The 21,554-nt window shown below is 30.6% G+C and overlaps 2 protein-coding genes across 3 annotated transcripts; one reads left to right on the plus strand and one right to left on the minus strand.

The window, feature by feature from the left end:
• Positions 1–1,592: 1,592 nt before the first annotated feature.
• LOC123671412 (egl nine homolog 1) lies at positions 1,593–11,219 on the minus strand. 2 transcript variants are annotated; one of them, XM_045605257.1, is made up of 4 exons: positions 9,969–11,219; positions 6,518–6,685; positions 5,120–5,287; positions 1,593–2,433 (listed from the first exon to the last, which is right to left on the minus strand). In XM_045605257.1, exons 1-4 carry the CDS (start codon positions 10,986–10,988, stop codon positions 2,269–2,271), a joined length of 1,521 nt encoding a protein of 506 aa, XP_045461213.1. In that variant the 5' UTR covers positions 10,989–11,219; the 3' UTR covers positions 1,593–2,268. The 2 variants fall into 2 exon arrangements, with proteins under 2 accessions (XP_045461213.1, XP_045461214.1); XM_045605258.1 differs by having other exon boundaries at positions 2,395–4,691.
• Positions 11,220–13,018: 1,799 nt separating this feature from the next.
• LOC123671413 (squamous cell carcinoma antigen recognized by T-cells 3) lies at positions 13,019–19,919 on the plus strand. The gene is made up of 5 exons (XM_045605259.1): positions 13,019–13,254; positions 15,205–15,472; positions 15,530–15,781; positions 17,538–18,224; positions 18,453–19,919. The coding sequence occupies exons 1-5, from the start codon at positions 13,186–13,188 to the stop codon at positions 19,517–19,519; spliced, it is 2,343 nt and encodes a 780-aa protein (XP_045461215.1). The 5' UTR covers positions 13,019–13,185; the 3' UTR covers positions 19,520–19,919.
• The last annotated feature ends 1,635 nt before the right edge of the window (positions 19,920–21,554 follow it).

Below are 21,554 nucleotides of genomic sequence, written 5' to 3' on the forward strand. Positions count from 1 at the left end.
GGATCACCCCCTGGTCAGGGGCTTGAAGGAGCCCAAAGGAACGCCAAAGCAACCAATGGTTTTGGTTATAACTTTCTGTAGATTATTATTAAATTTTGTTTAATTTTTCAGCATCAGATTCAACATTTCGGCCCATGCCAAAGAGTAGATGTAGATCTTCAGGGCTAGAAATGACATTAATTTTTTTTTATTATAGCAGGGAGAATCCTCATGAACGAAATGTAGGATCGATCAGTGTGGGACTCCGTGTTTGAAGAACGCGACCTACAGCACTAAACTAATAACCTGCTGTTCTTATAAGGTTCCGGGCATCTATTTGCCTATTAACCTTTCGAGTCTTTTTGTTTGTAACTCTATCGCGATTTCTGTCGTGTGGTTTTTGTGTATACCTATGTCTTTAATAGGGGAGTATCTCTTTGATATTGAGTTTTACCCAATTTCCTTTCTTTCGTATCTGAGTTTTTCTTGATAGGTTGGTATCCTAATCACATCTTCAAAAGAGTAGTCAAATAGTCTTTTTAGCTAATTATTTGGCTGTTGACTTGCCTTTCAAAAATTTTCTCGGCCTTACTCTTCAGGTTATTTGCGACAGTTTCCCATTATCAGTAGATTTGTTGGTTTCTTACGAACTACGGCATATTAATTGCAACCTTAACAGTTATTTATTTTCTATCACTTGGGCGTGAGCCTCTAGTGATCCAAGCTTCGGAATGACACGCACCAATAAAAAACATATTTTTGCTTTTCAGCGTTTTTGTTTTTATCATAAATTTCACTAAACTAACCATACAAGGCTATTTACAAGGGACAATATTATACAAGAGGTAATTGCTTGAATAATAGGTTGCGAATTACCACCGGATCAATGATCTTATCTAATATTATAATTATGTACAATGTGTTTGATTTCTAAATTTATTTGCGATTGTTTTTGACAAGAGGTGTAGAGTGAATAAAAAACATATTCATCTCTGGTGGGATAAATGTTGATTGTTTAGTCGTTTTGGTGGTGTGAGTATTAAATGATGTATCAGTCCATGTTTTAATTTAGTTTGTTTGGTTATTGTTTCCTGGATAGTTTCAGTTTTTCCAAGTTCGTGAAGTTGTTTGATTGAAGTGTATCTATTTTTGTTGATTATGATTCTCAAAAATTTGTTTTGTAGTTTTTTGTAATTAGAGTGACGCACCTTACTGGAAAGCACTTTTATGATAAGTAACGATCTTCTTTCTCTCTCACAGCTGTCAGTGCTCAACGCCCGGTTAATTTCCGGGGGTGCGTCAGAGGAAAGGGGAAGGTAGCGCGGACTTTACAGGAAACTCTGGAACATTAAAAATGCGGATTGGTACAGGTCGGAGCTGCATCGAGGAGCGCCAGTCTACGAATAAAAAGAAGGAATTGATTTGTTGGGGAAACTGAATCATATTACTTCGAGCTTCTTAAAAATAAAAACCAAAAACGAAAAATGTTTGACGCCTGTAGTTTTCTATAAACTTATAAATCGATTACAAATCTTTTAGAGATTAGATAAATAAAATATGAGGAAGTGGACAATATAAGGTTGCAATAAAAAAATAAGAATGAAAAGTGGTGATAATTATCGAGAAATTATAATTTGTTCTATAAAAAAACAGACCAAGTAACAACAATAAATTATGAACATAAAATATTAGGTCATTTCATGAAAAGTAATACTGAAAAATACTTTCAATAAATATTCAAATTTGTTGACTGAATATGAAATCGAAAATTGTTAAAACATAATCATTCAACTAGAAATAATGACACTGGTTTTTTAATGAATTGATTTTAATAGAATTTTTCCTGTTTTCCTAATGCGCCAAATTTATGATGATTAATAATGCCATATATGTATATATCAAATATAGTATTTAAATGTTCGAACAAAAATACCCTTACGACAAATATAAAAAATTAATTTAATAATTTTAGGAACATACCAATCAGAAGTTCATAATTCAGAGTAAATAATATATGTTAACAATCAAGGCAATATTTAACAAATACAATGCAGGTATTAATTTGAAATTTTATAATCAAATATTTTAAAAATGTTTATTGTTCAAAATATCACTCGTTTCAAAAATCTCAACAACAAAACTACATACTTAAAATTACACCATCACATTATTATTCACTGCTCAGTCAAGAAGTATTCTTTTTAAATATCACATTTCACCCCTATTCGATTCATCTTCCTTGCTAGTTTTCAGGCTCTTTCCATTATATTTACAGATGCAACTTTGATGCTATGAAGGAGGCACATTTTTTTTTGTTAATTCTTTTTCCCTTGCTAATTGATGAAATCGTTCTTGCCTTTGGTTATCTAATACCCTTAAAGCCGCTGTTAACTGTTGCAATAATCTGATTTGATCATGAGTTATTGGTAATTTTGCAGCACGCTGTTGATTAAGCTGAAAAGTGAAATTTCAATACACTGTTTGCTTTGTAGACAATAAATTTTTTCAAAAATTTTCTTTGAATTTCAAGATTGGCTAGTAAAGAATGAATGACTTGAATAGAAACATAAGACTAACACAAACATGCATTGGCATTTTTCAGTGACGAACATCCAAAGCAATGACAAAACTAGAGCTTGAAATGCGGGCAATGAATAGACGCAGACTGTAGGATTAGAGGAATATTTAACTACATCATTCCAAAATGAAAAAGAGTTAGAAATCGAAATTGGTGTGCACATTCTTTAAATTTTTTTGGTCGTGTCCACGTCCAAGGAGAAATTCTACTATATATAGATATCAATTGTATGGCAAGATCACATGGCCCTTAGATTGATTTCCCATAACTTCGATGTATTCAATGTGTTTATGGAATTGAATGGAGATTCTAGATGAGAATCGAAAAGAAGGAAATTATGTACCTCATACAAATCATTTCATCTGTTTCATTTCACAATAAGTGTTTACAGCTTCTCAATTTCAAAAAATTTAATCTTTAAAATTTGTTTTTGTTAATGTTGAATCTGAAAATCGGTCTATCCACCACTTAGAGATTCTTATCAATTAGAAAAACAAAAATTTCCAAAATAAGTTGCCAAACTACATTACAAATCCGATCTAAAACTTCAGAGGTTCAAAATCGAAGAACCAAATTCGAAAAATTTGGTTTTCAAATTGTGATGAGGTGATAAAAATGATTTTTTACTAGAAAATCTCACTCCCGGTGTTTACTTAAGATATTCCAAATGAGATAAAGGAAAAATGAGTCTTTGTAAAATTTGTAAATTTTCAATTTATTATGACATAGTAAGATTGGGGTTTAGTGTGTATTATAATGGTTAGCAAAAAAAATTCAATGTAGGTGAAGTTCTCTAAATGAATAATAGAAAAGTTAAGAAGTAATCTGATTTTTACATTGATAAAATTTAGACATACAACAGAATCCTAATGGCATATGAAAATCGCAAAACCTGGTAAGATCCTAATAGCAATTATTTTGTTATTATATTGAAAGTCAATCTAATTTCAAAAAGATTTCAAGAGTGAAATTATATTTCAGAAAATGTAATTGAAAATAAGAGTTTTTCATTTATCGTATGTTCAATTGTTACAATACTATATTTCTGTTCATATCATTTATATAACATTTTTACATTGTTCAGTTTCTCAATAATATAAATAAAAATTCAGCTCAGAATTTGAGGAGTGATATGAATGCCCTATGATCAAAATTTGAAAAAGTATATGTATATATTGTAAAAATGCATATTTCCTATGTATCGTCTATTCCTATATTCCTTTCAATTGTCTGAATCAAGGAAAGATGATTTCAATGATCATATATTAACAATCTACTTATGATTACCATAAATCATATATTTATAATTTCTAAACATGCTGGAAATACCCAGGACCAAAATTAAGATGATTTCATGACGATTGTATAACATTAATAAAAATATTAAAAATTGTAAAATAAAAACATTCATAACAAAACACATCATAACAATTCTTCCATGACAATCAAATGGAAACATCACATATTAGTAAAAACAGCTTGTTCAAAAAATTTATTGTGAGTTTTTATTCATCTGAAAAAATGTTAGTACATATTTCATTAATCAAATTTATTGAGGTGAGTAGTTAGACCAATGTAGGGAATAGTTTCACAAATTAGTATCTATTTATATTCATCTGCCTAAGAGCCAATATGAATAATATGAAAAAAATTAAATGAGACTATGGATTCAAGTGTACTTGCTCAATGTAGACAAGACAGTGGATATCACAGTGCTCAATGTAGACAAGACAGTGGATATCCCAGTTTCATTAAAAATTGTTTGGATAGCTCACAATAAAACTAGCAAAATATAGATTGTCCAGACTCAAATAAAATCAATAAATTAATAGTGAAGTAACTTTTGTACAGTTAAAGATAAAACTACACCAATATGGAGTAAATAATATTTACAAAGGAGAATTCTAAATCAACTTATCTGTTTTGGATATTTAAAATAAAGGTAAAATATTTTAGCCTTCTACAGACAATTATTAGAATAAAAGATGAAAAATAAATCATCACATTTAGTATTAAAACTAATAATCATATATTTGAAAAAATGACCAGAAGCACTAAAAACTTCGTTATTGTTTTAATTCCTTCTTCTTGAATACATATTTCAGGAATGTCACGTCATGTTAGTTCTTTGTACCTGAAATGACCTTATATATCATATATGTAATGATAAAATTTTTTGTAATCAAATATTTTCCACGCAATAATAAACTGAGAAACCCTATATTATAAATTTGGGAAACTCAAAACTTTAATCTTTTAAGAGAACATTTTTCAAGGAATGTAGATACTTCACATAGAATACTCGAAACATCCTTTTTTATTTTGAAAACTCACTCTTATCAGTGTTCTTATGACAGGAATAACTTTTTTGAGTTCTAAGTTAGTGATTTTTTTAAAAATAATCCTTTTATCCTTAACAGGAGAAAACCCAATTACAAGGCAATATGTTGTTATAATAATAATTTTTGTCTATTATTTCCACAAGTAGTGTAGTATAATTTTATACTACTGACATACACATTAAACCACATTATGAAGATAATAGTATCCTTGACTACTTACCTTATTTTCTATTTCGAATTTCTTTGTAGCAAGAGCTCTTTCAGGTCCATCATAATACCACAAGGTAATGGCATAGCGTGTTGAATAGGCTGGTTGAACTTCATGGGGATTCTGACGGTCAGACCAGAAGAATATTAGTCTATCAAACAAAGGTGCTACTTCGGCCATCTGAGAATTAAAAAGGTTTGTTTTGAATTATCCTCAAAATCAATATCATCAGAATTGATTGTACAGAATTAGTTTTAGAATATCAAATTTTTTAATGCATTGTCCCTCCTGGTTTCTGGATATATTTTTCAATTAAAATGTAGACTTGTTACGTATTGCAACTCAATATCCCCCTAAGAGTCAACATACCTCATTTTTCCCTAAACCTCATTTAATTCGACATATATTCAAGAAATGATGGCTACAAAAATAATTAGTGTGAAGGAAAAAGTTTTTCCCATAAAATATCTAGTTATTATAACTACTATATGTATATGCCTGGTTTATCAGTTTCTTAAAAACAAGAACAATAAATTATATTCAAAAAAACTGTAAATTATACACAATGGGTTACTATTTCCTCCTCTCTAATAATATTCTCTATTTTTTTTCTGTAATTATTATTATTATTGTGAGTTTATTCATATGAAGCAATTGCCAATATTTTGCATGATTTATCATTTCTCTGAATTGAATACAATGTCTTATTTGATATAAACAATGCTTTTTGTGATTTCACTTTTTATCTCTTCAATTGATATACAAATATGTAAATAATGTAATATTAATATTTCAAAAATATTCCAACAAACAACAAATTTTTTAAAATTTGCAGCTCTGAAATTAACCCTGAAACAAGTATAACAAAAAGTATAGTGTGATACTGCCAGACAACTGCAATAAATTCAGCTCAGAAATAGACTTGAATATTGGCATCAAAATAGACATATTATACTAAGGAGTTTACTATATGTCAACAATATTCATCTTGAAAGCTGAAGTAACGACGCTGTTGTCTAAGGAATTTTATTATTAGCTTGTGATCCATGTTAATTCATCAGCATCAGAAAATTCAAACTTGGTGTAAATTAAAAGCGATTTTCAATATTTCATATAACCTGCTTCGTTTATACCTATACGGGTGATTCATTAGTTCACCGAAAACTTTGCCATATGAAAGATTATGTAATTTTAACAAAAAAGCATTAAGGGAACATATGTCCGATTTCAAGTATTTATGGAAAAAAATTTCATTCTAATGATATTTTTCCTTTTTTTCATGAAGGATATTTCATACTTATGGCTTCTCTTGGCTGAATTATAAAAAAAAAAAAAAATTGCCATTCATCCAAATGGATTTTTGCCTAATCAGAAAATATAAACAATTATGTACGATAATATTGGACTTACTTTTTCTTTTTCACTTTCTGGATATATTCGTAGAACTCCTCCATCTCTCTTAACATCCCAGTTAAGGTTGAGATAATAAATAGCAGTGACACAGCGTCCATCGTGATTTGGATTATCAACGTGTTTGACATAATGGGTACCTGAACCTGGATACACCGCACACATTGCCTAGAAAAACAAATACCAGAAATTAATTGCACAGATGAAAAACCTAATGAAGCATTCTATGTAATTGAATAAGCTTCTTCTGAGCTAAATAATAGAAATAGACATAAACAAAAAATATAACATTAAAAAAAATTGTAAAAGCACTGACACAACGTCAAGAGTTTTTGAGTGCATTAATAATAAATAAACGAAATCTAGAAAAATTCCTGACTTTACGTCAGTGCTTTCCTCATTATTATTTTTGAGAACTCGTTCATTAATGCGCCTCATTTATATGCCCACTTATTAATATACCTTTTATTTATGTATTATTCTATCTATTTATATTTTAAGATATTATATATCGGGTGTCCCAAGGTGAGTGGCCTATTAGATTATTATGGAAACTATTGATGGTGAAGATTTCAAATTTTGTGGATAGATATTTGGCCATGTAAGGTACATTTTTGAAATAATTTCACATTTCCAGTGTTGCCGGATGTACGACAATTTGGCAACAACTTTGTTATTTTAAATGGGACATCCGGTATTTCTATTTTTTTATGATACTCCATAAAATATTAAATCTATTCACTCTTACTTTTTCATCCCTATCTTTAACGGTTTTTGAGTTATTAATTATTTTTCGAAATTTTAGATCAAATTGGCGTATTACAAAAATGACTCTAGTTCGCTCAATATTTGAAATTTGAGTCAGAAATTTTGCAAGTCGCTAGATATTGATCTGATCTGTGTTACTGCTTTTGAATTATGGTTGTCAATAATACAGGACGGACCAAAAAAAAATCATCATTTGCCAAGTTACAAAATTGTAAAAAAGTCTATTTTTTCAAATTAGACACCTAGTATATTTTTCAATTTTCGGAATCAGTACAACACACTCTACAATTTTTCTATTCACGTCCCTATACCTATCTCAACTGGAGTCCGAGTTATATGCGTTATATGTGTATATCTTTCTTGAGCCATTATTTATAGAAAAACCTCGGAACAATACACCTGTTAGTCTATAATTGTTTATTTTAACACTTATGGATTTAACTGATTCATTGATATATCCATCTATGAACGACATAGAGAAAATAACAATACAAAAGAAATTAACGCTTATTGAATCAATGTGAAATCTAATAAACGCATATAACTCGGAATCCAGTTGAGATAGGTATAGGGACGTGAATAGAAAAATTGTAGAGTATGTTGTACTGATTCCAAAAATTGAAAAATATACTAGGTGTCTAATTTGAAAAAATAGACTTTTTCACAATTTTGTAACTTGGCAAATGATGAATTTTTTTGGTCCGTCCTGTATTATTGACAACCATAATTCAAAAGCAGTGACACAGATCTGATCAATATCTAACGACTTGCAAAATTTCTGACTTAAATCTCAAATATTGAGCGAACTAGAGTCATTTTCGTAATACGCCAATTTGATCTAAAATTTCGAAAAATAATTAATAACTCAAAAACCGTTAAAGATAGGGATGGAAAAGTAAGAGTGAATAGATTTTATATTTTATGGAGTATCATAAAAAAATAGAAATACCGGATGTCCCATTTAAAATAACAAAGTTGTTGCCAAATTGTCGTACATCCGGCAACACTGGAAATGTGAAATTATTTCAAAAATGTACCTTACATGGCCAAATATCTATCCACAAAATTTGAAATCTTCACCATCAATAGTTTCCATAATAATCTAATAGGCCACTCACCTTGGGACACCCGATATATTATGTTTGTCTTCAGATTTCATATTAACACTATTCATGCCAGTCTTTTTTTTTTTTGTACATATATTTTAGATGAATGATCACATATGCAGTTGATGGCGACAAAGACTTATAAAAAAAAAAATAATTAATGAGCCAATTGCACTGCATAACTGTATAAAGGTGAATGTGGTAAATTGCGTAAAATTGGGTCCTTCTTAGCCAATATTCTTCTTGAATTTTGATTCTAATGATGTAATTAGCTTGAAATTTTGTACAGAGCTTTAAACTGACAGGCCACCATATGCGAAGCGGAGTGGAGCCCAACTGATTATGATGCAGATCAAGCAGTCATATTGCATCGATGCAATTACATACAATTTTCCACGTTGAAGTTGAAGAGAAAAATCTAATACCTGTACTCTTATTTTGAAATCTAATTTTTCAGACACTGAATTTACCCCTTTAACATATTTTGGTGAATTTTGGTGTGGAGAGTTTAGCACCCATTTCAATGACAAATTATCAAAGGATAATAGGATAATAATGCTTTGTGGCTTTGGTGAGTAATGTAGTAGGCTTGCTAGGGGAAGGGACACGTAGCTAGAAAACCATAAACCAGCCAAATCAAAGCAGTGTCAAGCTAATCCTTGCTTGTTCCGCTTTGCTTGAAAAACTTTCTTCCGGATTTCAAAGCTGACTCCTCTAAGAACAGCTTAGCTCAACTTCTCATTCAAATACTTCGAACAGGATTATTTAAGTTGAAATCTCATTATTTTCATTTATTATTTAATTTTTTGTCCGATCCCATGAAAAAGTTGGTAACATTCATACCTCTTCAGAAAGCTGATGAAACAAGGAATTGATATACATAATTTGTACGCCAAGTTCTATAAAGTTTTTTAAGTAATATAAGACTGATTCAAAGAAATTTCTGAAAAAAAAGTTTTGGTCACTTAAGCCAATTATTTCTGAGATGGTATGAGGTTTGGGTGACCATTTTTCTTTCTAAAGTATTCTATAATTTTTCAGCTTTCAAAACAGCATCAATTGAATTTTCACACTAATAGTTTTTACATAATTAATTCTTTTCCTTAACAACTCATATATTTTCTGAAAAATTGGCTAACATCTTCAGCTCAGTAACCATTCACTTTTGACCACTAGAGTTACCTAACTGGACTTAATTTGTTGCAACTGACCTATAACCCCTTCAAAGGATCATGTTGATTTCCAAATACCCTATACACACAAAATATTTACATGAATGCAGTCATGGAAAAAGTTATTTTTCTAATATTCTTATTTCATATCAATACTGAAAATCTTTGTCCATTTTATAGTCACGGAAATAATGGATAATTTTTATTCAACGTTCTTCTTGTATTTGTTATGGTTCTGTTGGTGCAATCAACATGAAATTGAACAAGCAACTAGAAAATACAGCACATTTTCTTTGAAACTGCAGCCACAACTGTATACAATTTTGAGCAGTAAAATTCAGGCTGGTTTCTAGATCAATTTCAATTGAAGGTTTATTGTTAAAAAAAAATCATTTTTATTCTCACCTTGGTTCTGCCATTTATATTATAACAACCTAATTTTCCATTATTGGGAGTTTTATTAGCTCTCATAACCAAACTATCTATTTTCTTCAAAACTTGTCCAATGAATCTGCAATGAGGCTCTTTGCCATCCACCCACAATATTTTATCACTACGAATAGACTGCGCATCATTCTTACTCTTCGATACCAATTGACCATCCTGGAAAATTCCTTTACTATAAATGTTCAACACTTCTTGTAACACTGCTTTTCCTATTTGAGGGCCACAAAAATCATCCAAAACACAAAGGCCATGAGCATTTAAATCTTCAATAATTATATTCACCATATCATCTGTAGGTGTTAAATGTAAGAAAGCAGGATCAGATCTTTGCCTGAATTCATTAGTACTAGGTACAATGTTCCTTCTATTAACTGGCATTTTTTGTTGATGAACAGTTTCTTGATTTGATAAAGTATTGTAAAGACTTTGTGGATAGAAGCACAATCGTTCAATGGCTGTTGCTAAAATTTCACTTTCAGCACTTCCTTGTTGAGGTATTGAGACAGAGGCACTACTTTCTTGACGTACTAATTTAATAGCACCGTTTTGTAATGTAGTAGAGGTAGGGTCTTCTGTACACAGTTTACTTTTATTCTCTTCAGTTTCTGGTGTAGATGGAGGTGTTAGCTGAGCTTCTAAAGTCCTGGACTGTTTAGAGAAATTCGCTGTTGATATACCTGATGTACTTGGAGAATCTGTCAAAGACTGATTGGAAAGAGGTGGAGTTCTAGGAGGGGTAATTGAAGAATTTTCTATTTTAATTCTGTCGAACGGTGACTGTTTTTCTTCAATATATGTAACGTTACCTCTGCCAAAACTTTTATCTTCCAAGGATTTCCCACAATTAATTTTATGTTTCTTCCAATCTTTTTTCTGATGTTCTTTTGAACAATAAAATATTAACTTGCAACGGGAGCAACTATATAATTTATCAGTATGTCCACATACTGCACAAGATATAATATTACATGAATTCATTTTGAAATTCGCAACATCAAGTCAGGGAGAGATGAGTAAATATGCGTAATAAATGTGTACATCACTAAACTGAACCTCCGAATATGTTGAATAAAGAATCGAATTATCTATTCACTTTTTTCAGTTATTTACTAAAAAAGCTTCAACTGACTGAATGAATATTTCAAAGCTTTAAAAAAATACAACCAGAAAGCAATACTCTGATTAGTCCGTTTAGTTTAGTAAGCACAGAATTTGATTGAAATTTGGTCATAGAAATAAATAGTTGATTTGATCACGTAGGCATCTGAAGTGACTCATAAGTGAGAGTACATTTCGGAACAGAGAATTTTTTTTGAATAATTTTTTGAAATGAAAATTCGGATTCCACGGGATAATTTGACTTCGCTTAAATCATCTTCATCAGTGATTTCTAATGATATGGTGCCCGCAATCGCTTTGTTTTCGAGTTACAGGGTGTTTTTTTTCATGTTTTTTCTCATAGCACCTTCCTTACACTAGATCTTGAACTTAAATTTGGTATACATATTTGAATTTAAAGTTTTCATCAGGTGATATGTTAATTTACGCTTCTTTTCACCAGAACTATCTTTTGGTGGACCACTGGTAGTTTAGAAAAATGTAAAAAGAGACTTTGGTCCAGTACTACACTTATTGGTCTCTTTTTTTTTGAGGTAGGTATCTGGTATCTGCCACCGATTTCGAGAGAAAAAATTCTAAACAAAATTCTCTAGTAATCCTCAGGAAAATTCAAATATGTATTATAAAGATCCAGTTAGTAAGCTGTGATGAAATAATGGTATTTATTTACCCATTCTGTAGCGAAGATTAATAAAGATTCGATAAACTGGTATAATCATCACAAAAAGGTAGGACTACAAGAAATATCCTGTAGAAAACAAAGCATTTGCGTTATCATTTCTAATAAGAATATAATTAATATAACTTATTGAATCCATTTTTATAGCAGGATGCTTATACAACTTTTTTCTTGGAATTATCCAAGAGATCTCTCATTTTCCTTTGTACCTCCAATTTATGAATACCTGTAGACTAGAGTAGTGTAATAGTTGTTGGTTCTAGACATTTATTTGCTAATTACCCTTTTGATTCTTTTTGTTTGTAACTCTACCAAGATCTCTATCTTGAGGTTTCGTTGTCTTTCATAGGAGAATTTCTTCTTTTTGGTATTTGAAATTCAGTTTTACTCGATAGGTTGGTAGTCTGATCATAGCTTCAACAGTGTTTTAATCAACAGTCAAATAGTCTTTTTAGCTCGTCATTTAATGTTGACTTGCTTTTTCTAAAACCTTCTCGACCTTTCTCTTCAGGAAATCTGTGAAAATTTCCTATTCAGTCACTGTAGTTTTGTTTGTTTTTTACTCAGAGGAAAGAAAAGATTTTCTTTCCTCTGAGGTTTTTTACGATCCACGGCATGCAGCTACAAAGAACGGTTGGTTCTGATGAACCGGGGTTTTTCCTTTTGTTTCGTTTGTGAATGATCCTCAAAATTCAAGGCCGCTTCAAATTTCTTATTTTATAATTATAGTCCCTTCCTAAGTTAGAATAGTTATTTATAATACAAGTGCAGAAGGCATTGATATTCTTCCACGAGTTCAAAATTCAAAAACGAGCCACGAAGTGGCGAGTTTTGGAATGAACGAGTGGTAGAATGAGCCTTCTGTACGAATATTATACATTATTTTCTCTAATTCATTGCATTTTCATTGAAATTAATGAAATATTTCCATAAATATAATTTAGTGATTTTTGCATTGAAAAATGTTGGTTGGCAGAACTGATTTCTTTAAGGCAATTTGATGAATTGACAGATAAAGCCGTAGCGGAAAGTTCGGAGTGCCAACATAGAATAATAAAATATAACCATGAAAACTGTGCGTTTCTGATATATTCTCGCACGATTTTGTTCTACAAGATGTGGAAGAATGAACGGAATAACCACAGAATTAGAGAAATAAGATGTACAACACAGAATACTAAATATATAATGTACAATACAGAAATATTAAAGTTGGATGAAGATTTGGCAACATAGCATTCAAATAGAACCATTCCACAGATATATAATTATTTTGTGTCTATGAACATGAACATTTCTAACCTAACCTCATAAACAAATTGAATTCAATATCAACAACAACATAAATTACCTTTGCATCTATTCGAATAAAATAACATGGATGAGACAGACGATTTAAAGATGGAGCAATCACCCAACTCATGTTCATCTGATGATGAAGACCAGGTATTTCTTTTAATTAAAACTACAAATACCTTATGGAGACTATGAATTGCAATCAGTCGAGCTCGGATCTTTTTAAAACACATATTCAAATCAGTAATTCATTTTTTTTTTAATTATTGAATATTCTGTTTGCTGGAGAAACTATATTTAATCTAAATATAATACTATTTTGCTCTAATTATCTGCCTACAATATATGTCGACAAAAGATAAGTAAAAATACATTAATTCTCCAAACAAATCCTCTGGATCTGGATGACATCAATTATTATCTCTAATGATATATGATTATAATTTTCCCAATAACAGTTCCCTGAGACTTATGAACATTTCGGAAAACATGTTTCATATTATTGGACATCAGATATATTAGGATTCAGTTATTATGTAAAAAATTCCCCGGTTATGTTGTTTCTCGAAGCTGTAAATTATTCTGGCATTCTTTTGTAGCATGAAAAGAAGTATGGAAGATCTTGGAATTTGTAACTCATTTCATAGCCAGTGTGCAGAGGTGTATGATAAATTATCAATGGCAACCTAGCAAGACCATTTCTCATTCAAGTTCTGGGCGCCGAACATTTAAATTCCATCCGAACCAAAAATTGATGCTCTTAGCTAAAGAACATGATTCATGAATTTTTAACTGAGGAAATTTAAGGCTTTCCTAAAATATGTGTGGTCTGCTGTCTTCTGGCTCTTAGACTATTCTTTCCCTTTTCAAATCAAAATCTGCTGAAACAAAACTAGTGCATGCATTCTAACAAAAACTTTTTTAGGAAATAAAGAACGAATATGGCAAGTTTTTAAAATAATTTTGTCATACATAAATGGTGGAATCTGAAATTTGCAGCAAATTTATATAGAAATTTATTATTATTCTTTCCTTCATATTACAACTTTCAAATCATCTGTATTCAACATCTAACACAGTATAGTTTTGCCTTTTTCAAACACATCATATCTTTGTCTGATGAAAATGATCCAAAATTCAAATTAAACTTGGTCAACGTAAAAAAAATTGACAGAAAAAGAAGCAAGGTGAAAAATTTCTCAAAAAACACAAGAACTCAAATATCTTGCAAACTGTTGATATTAACACCTCCTTCAAGGTTCACGTCTAATTTGGAAACATCCTGTATATACAGCAATGCCTCTTTTCTATGTTAAAAAATAAACCTTTATTTGAAGAGTATGAAAGTGTCTATATATCAGGCATGATCATACTACTTGGCAGAAGTAGGCTGGATATAGAACATTAAAAATTTTCAACTCATTACCAACTTACATTCAAAAAATAGAAAACCCAAAAATTTTTAGGAAGAAAGTCTTTGAGTTTCAGCTTCAAATGGAACCATACACAATGGATGATTTCTGTTGTATATGAGTTTATTCTTTTTTTCTTGCTCTCTATCATTTCATTCAATCAATTATAATATTGTAACAGTGTGATTTTGAAAAAAGATGATTCAAATCTCTTCCTTGTAATCAATACACAAAATAGGTAATCACAGCTCCAGGACCCGTGAAAAGCAAATAAGAACAAAAAACCTCTATTAAATTTGCCAAAGTTTAGAATCTTTATTGATTCTTCATCAGGGCTCTTTATTAGGTTTTATAGATCTCTCCACCAAATTTCATCTCAGACTTCTTTAGACCATAAAACAATCTGAACTCACATCGACAGAATCTATTAAGCCTTTTTCTTTTGATAGGATTATTATAAGGTGAAAACTAATTAATTAATGCTCTGTCACAACAAAGTAGACACCAACATTTACATTATGGTCTGATAAGATCATTATGATCACAAATTTACCTACTAAGAACGATAGCTTAGCGGTCAGAGTATGAATTGTGTAAAATTTACAGCGTTTCTATTCATGTTTAATAAAACATCATGAATTATTCTTTGTGTTACTCAGTTCTATTAAAATTAATGTACAAATTACAGATTATGGAAATACGTTGCAAAGAGTTAGAAAAGCAATTGCTTGAGAACAAATATATGTATGATCTGCATCTAGAGCTTGTAGATTTGTATGAAAAGCTAGCTGACATCCACTCACTTAGAGCAGCTTACCAAAGGTTTCATGAATGCTTTCCTCTAACTCCAAAGTTATGGCTTAGATGGATCAAAACTGAAATAAATGTTGCTACATCAGAAGAAGAGAAACAACATATATTACAATTATTTGATCTGGCAGTGGAAGATTATTTATGTAAGAAAATACTGTTCTTGTTAATATAAGATCTTTTTCATTGTTAACATATTTCAGCTGTTAACTTATGGCAAGCATATGCTGAGTATGTTATGGAAATAGGAAGTTTGGAAAAGTCAAGAATAATTTTAGAAAAAGCTTTGAACAATGCTGCATTGCATGCAAATGATGCTTCATTACTGTGGGATTATTTGAGGGAAATAGAATTAGCCAATTTATCAATTGTTCCAAGAGAAACAGATGCTTGGAAGGAGCAGGCAATGCGAGTGATAAAAATATTTCAAAGACAACTCTGTGTACCCTTGATAGGTGAGTTATTTCAAATTTTCAGTGGCCTAACATCTTTGAAATTTGGATGGTTCTAGAAACCCCTATAAAATTAGCACACCTGCTTGTTCACAATATTGAGACCTATCTCAATAATATTCGTGAAAAAAAAGATTTGAGTTTCTAATTTGGATAATGATCTTTTTTTTCGTATCATTAATGAAAAATATAGAGGTATTTATCGAATACATTAGAACCTCAATTATGCGTTCTCCTATTATCCGTTTTACTCTGTAATCCGTGCTCGTCGACATTTTCACTCATCCGTTCCCACGAGCAGACATCCACTCGATTATTCGGGATTCACATCATTACGCATGCGCCATAGTAATAAAATGTTTCAGTCGATGATGTTGAAGAACGGCTACATTCGGATTTAAATGAACCCAGTTATCAGATACTGGATGATTCAGAAACCACATCAAATTTCTCCCAATCTAACCACTGTATGGATACAGACGATGAAAGTGTTGAAGAATTTTCCACGCAGGAAAACACTGTTTCTGCCGAAGACGCGTTGAGATTTTCAAATGGCCTGATGCACTATTTAGTGCAGGAAAATGATACAGATTATATTGATGTCCTCCACTTGAGGAAAATTTGGGCTCACATTTGTCTCAAGATGAATAATAAAAAAGACAGACAAAAATTACAGACTTTTTCAATTAATATATATATTATAATATTAATTGAAAAAGTCTGTAATTTTTATCTCAATTAGCTTGTGACTACCACCTGTTCCCTTGGAGGTACAAATTTGGCATCAATAGAAGCCTGTTAAAATTTGTTGTCCAAATTTGTTGCCATTAGGGACAAGGTCTTCTAAGAGAGGGGCATTATAAGGTTATTTGACTTAAATTGTTTGATTTGATGATTTATCTAACATTAAAATTGTTTTTCTATTTATACACTCAAAATCTCAACTTGGTCGAAACATATACAGTTATGTGGTGTCCAATTGCGAAATTGAAGCAAAGCATAAACGAGCGCTTGAATGCTTTTGACTTCAGGCCAGTGATTTTCTGATTTTTTTTTTCGAAATTGTTGCATTTAAATAGCGATAGCAGCACATAATTATACAAGAGGCTTGAAATTGTCATTCTTTTTATACAGCCATAATCTTAATTTTATCGGATCTGTAATCACGGAAATATTTGGGAAAGTATTTCTTTCCTAATATTCTTCTTGAATTTCCTATTCACTGTGTCAACGCGGTCCGATCTCTTACGAATGATCTAATAATACATAAATGCCTAGATCGTGCCGTACATAGCTTAACTCTAACATTAAAGAGATAAAAAGAATACAGAAGTTCCAATTTCAACTAATGATATAATAGTTTACATTAGTTCAATATGTAGAACCAATCAAAACTATGTAGTGACTCCTAGCCTATCTCTTGTTCTACTTATTCGATGTTAATGAAAGTTGGTATTGTTAGTAGGATCAGGTAGAGAGTGGTTAAATCCAAATTTCCGGTCTTCTGGTAGTCCGATTTTGATGAAACTAGTCATGGGAATTCGGGTTGACATACAAGGTTGAATAAGAATTTAAGCTTGTTTTGAAAATACAGAATGAGTAGCACATTGTTAAATTAGAACTTCTTAGAAGTATCACAGAAATATTCATTTTTTCATCAATATGAGAAAGCTTTGAAAGACATGGAATTCAATAAGCCTTTTGAAGAAGAACTTTTTATTGTAAAAGGCGAATAATTAAAAAAAAAAAAAAATTTCAGGCATGGAAAATACTTACACTGAATGGCAAGAATGGAAAAGTACATTACCTCCAGATATTAAGTTTGACCTTGAGCCTATAGAATGGGGATATCAGAAGGCTTTGAAAGACATGGAGTTATATAAGCCTTTTGAAGAAGAACTTTTAACTGCAAAGGACGATAATGAAGTATATGAAATATACAAAAAATATATAGCTGTTGCCAAAGATCCTGCAACAGTTATTTGTTTATATGAAAGAGCCGTTACCCAAATGAGCTTAAATCCTATATTGTGGCTAAATTATTGTAAATATGTTTTCAAATTAGGAGATAGTGCTTTGAAAGTTTCTGAAAGATCACTTAGGAACTGTACATGGAGTGAAGATCTATGGGTTATGAAGCTTAGAATCATGGAAAATTTGAACAAAGATGAAAATGAAGTTATGTCTTCATTTGAACAAGGACTTACCAACATTGCTCCCTCACTAGGCTTGCAATTGTGGTTTACGTATATAGAATATGTAAAAAGAAACACTAAAAATGAAGAAAAATTGAACAAAATTTTAGAGAAGGCATCTGATATTTGTGGGGACTATGATCCTCATTATTCATTTGGTAGATTTCATGCTAGGCTTCTAGCAAAAAACGAAAATGTTAAAGAAGCTATATCTATTTGGAACAAGATCATGAGTATTCCACAGAATAAAGGTAAGATATAATGATAATAATATTGGCCTTTATTGAATTTGTTAAGTAGAATAAACAAAGAAAAAAATTATTGATAATTAAAATTCAATTACATACATATGTAATTGAAGTAATAGAAGTAATTAAACAAAAACGAGTTTCTCCCATATATAAAACAAATTTATTTGAATTTGCCTAGTTCAGTTCTAAAATGAGTACAACTACTATTATTTCTATTTATTCTTTCAGGAAATTTAACCTTTTGGTTGGAGTTCTTAGCTTTAATCAAGCAATATGGAAATGTAAATCAAATAAGATCATTATATCAAAAAGCCTTGAATTCTTGCAAAGATTGGGCCTACTATATTGCAGAAGAGTGGTTACTATTCGAAAGAGAATTCGGATCACTTTTGACAGTAATGGACTGTAATGAAAAATGTGAAAAAGTCAAGACAAATTACCAGCAAATTAGTCAACAAGAAAATACTCAAAAAGTAAATCATGATGACACTAGACAAAATAAAAAACGAAAATATCATCAAGAGCCATCAAGTGATAATAAAAGAGCAAAACAAGAGGTAAAAAAGGTTGAAATAGAAACGAAACAACCTATAGAAAAGGATCCAAAAAAAACTGTATTTGTAAGTAATATAGATCCAAAGGAAAAAGAGACTTCTCTGAGAAATATGTTTCCTAATGCTGTAAACATTGAACTTTGCCGAGATAGAAAAGGAAATTCGAAATGTTTTGGATATATACAGTTTTCTATAGAGGAAGAGGTTATGACAGCATTAGCAAGGGATCGTGAACCACTTGATGGTCGACCATTATTTATTTCACATTGCAAGCCAGATAAAAATGAGCGTAAAACTGTTTTCAAATATTCTACAGAGCTTGAAAAAACTAAACTTTTTGTTCGAGGTTTACCAAAAACGTTAACAAAAGATGGGGTAATGGATATTTTCAAACCTTATGGGGCAGTAGATGCTCGAATCGTTTTGCATAAAACTGGACAATCAAAAGGCCTTGCTTATATTGAATTTGCTGATTCTGAAAGTACAAAGAAAGCTCTGACTGCTACCGATCAAATTAAAATTGGGGAAAACATCATTTCAGTAGCACTAAGTGCTCCCCCACCAAAAAAAGCATCAGATGAGAAGCTTCCTGAACCTTCAAGACATTCTAAGAGTCGATTACAGGTCGCTTTTATTCCCAGATCAGTACAAGTTAAAAGTGATCATCCTCCAAGTGAAAATAAGAAAGTTGAAACACCAAAATCAAATGATGACTTCCGAAAAATGCTATTAAATAAGTGAAATATATATTATTGATAATAAATAAATGTAATATTTTCATTCAAATCAATATATCCATTAAAAATTGAAAGTTGTTACACGATGATCCAAAATATTTCAAACAATTTTCACAATGTGAAATTGTTTTGTCTCTTCAGTTATCACTCTGATGTGTATTATGCAATAAAATTAGACAATTATGAAATAGTAATGACAAGTGCGTGTGGAATATTTTCTCTTTGTCGGTATTTTGGAAATAAGAATCTGAAATGTAATAAAATAAAATATTCAATAAAAACAGGCTGCTACTGAGGCATGTCTGCAAAATATTCCCTATTTTGTTTTGCAATCATAAAAATTATTTAGTATTTTATTTGTAGAATCATAGGAATAAAACGATTATATATCTTATGAATTGATATAACAGTTCTTTCATTTTTATCACCCATGTTCCTATATACATAATACCATATTTTGTGAAAACCCATATGAATTGATTTTGCTGTTTCTTTGTATATATCTTTATTTTCAATTACATTGCTGAAAAATAAAAAAGCATATTTTTAAATTATATGACACATGTGAATAGCTTTTATTTCATGAGCTAAGATTTTTAAAGTGTAAACGATGCTCTGATTTCTTCACTATATTCGCCCGGCCGCATATTGAGGAACGACAGCATGACATGGTGTGGTACCGTATTTTGTGAACCACTAATTCTAAAGGGGCATCGCATATTGAAGCACAGTGCATGGTTATCAATCTCTGTTTTTTGACTTTTTAATGAGCATTGAAAGTTTGATTCAGAAAGCAATACTAGAATTTTCAAAAAGAAAAATTCAATTTTATTTAGTTCTGTAAAAATACGGGTACATAGTTTCACTTTGAATTGATAGGGATTGACATCAATTAAATAAAAACCAATATCATTCATATGAACTGTTCATTCAATTTACGTATATAGAGGGTATTTCAAGTTCGACTGCCTATAAGGCGTTTCTGGAGAACGGGGCTTATTTGAAATCTGAACATTCAGAATATGATATTCTTCATGATTCTCTATTCAGATGAAATATTTTCGGAGAACCGACACTTCCGGTTATACGAGAAATAAAAAATTTTCCATCTTATTTCTTAGATTTTATCAATCTTTCCTTCCTCAAGTTATTGCGTTCGTCCTTATAGTTTTCAAAATATACAAAAAAACTGAAAATCTGAAAAAAAGAGAGAATATCTATGGTTACAATTATGTGAATTATTTTTTCTGTAAATTCGTAAATTCGTTTAACATTTTCGATGTAAAATGATGGGCAATATCTTGCATCTCTTGAATTTGAAAAATATCATCACAGAGTGTTTCAAATTTTCCAAAAATTGTGAAGAAGTGTTTATGATAAATTTTGATTTTCAAATTAGAACCATTTTTTTATGATTGCGTTGGATTCTACGGAGAAAAATTAGGATGTTCAAACCCAAATTCAATTCGGGATTTCATGACTTTGTGTTATAAGGAGAGTCAATTTCTTAGTCGATTTCAATGAAATTTGTTATATCCATATTTTTATTGTAGATAGTCCCATACGAATTTCAGATTTTCGAAATGTCGAAAAATTTTAAAATTCATGAAATAATCTAGCCTTCCATGGCTAGATGGGTTAACCTAGGTATCAACATATTTTTTGCCAGATCTTTCTCTTTCCTTAATAGTTTCAATTTCAATAATTTCAAATTGAAAATACTCAACCACTATCGGAGTTTATTGAATTATTGTACGCCTCAGTATTTTCCGAGTAAATTCATACTTAAAATACTCAGATAGTTTCCATTTCGGTATCTGATTCAGATGCAAAAATCGAGGTATTCCAACTTTTTAAAACAAGAACGCAAGAAAAAACAGAATCAAAATAATCTCGCTTTTATCTAGCTGAACACAAAATTCCTACCCAGAAGAAAGAAAGAATAATTTATTCACACGTTTTTCATACAAGATATTTTTTACAATAGTATTTAGTTAATTATATACAAAATTGATAATTCCTTCAATTAATTTTGGCTT

This window comes from Harmonia axyridis, chromosome 1, assembly GCF_914767665.1.
Source record: "Harmonia axyridis chromosome 1, icHarAxyr1.1, whole genome shotgun sequence".
In the NCBI taxonomy this organism is placed as follows: Eukaryota; Metazoa; Arthropoda; class Insecta; order Coleoptera; family Coccinellidae; genus Harmonia; species Harmonia axyridis.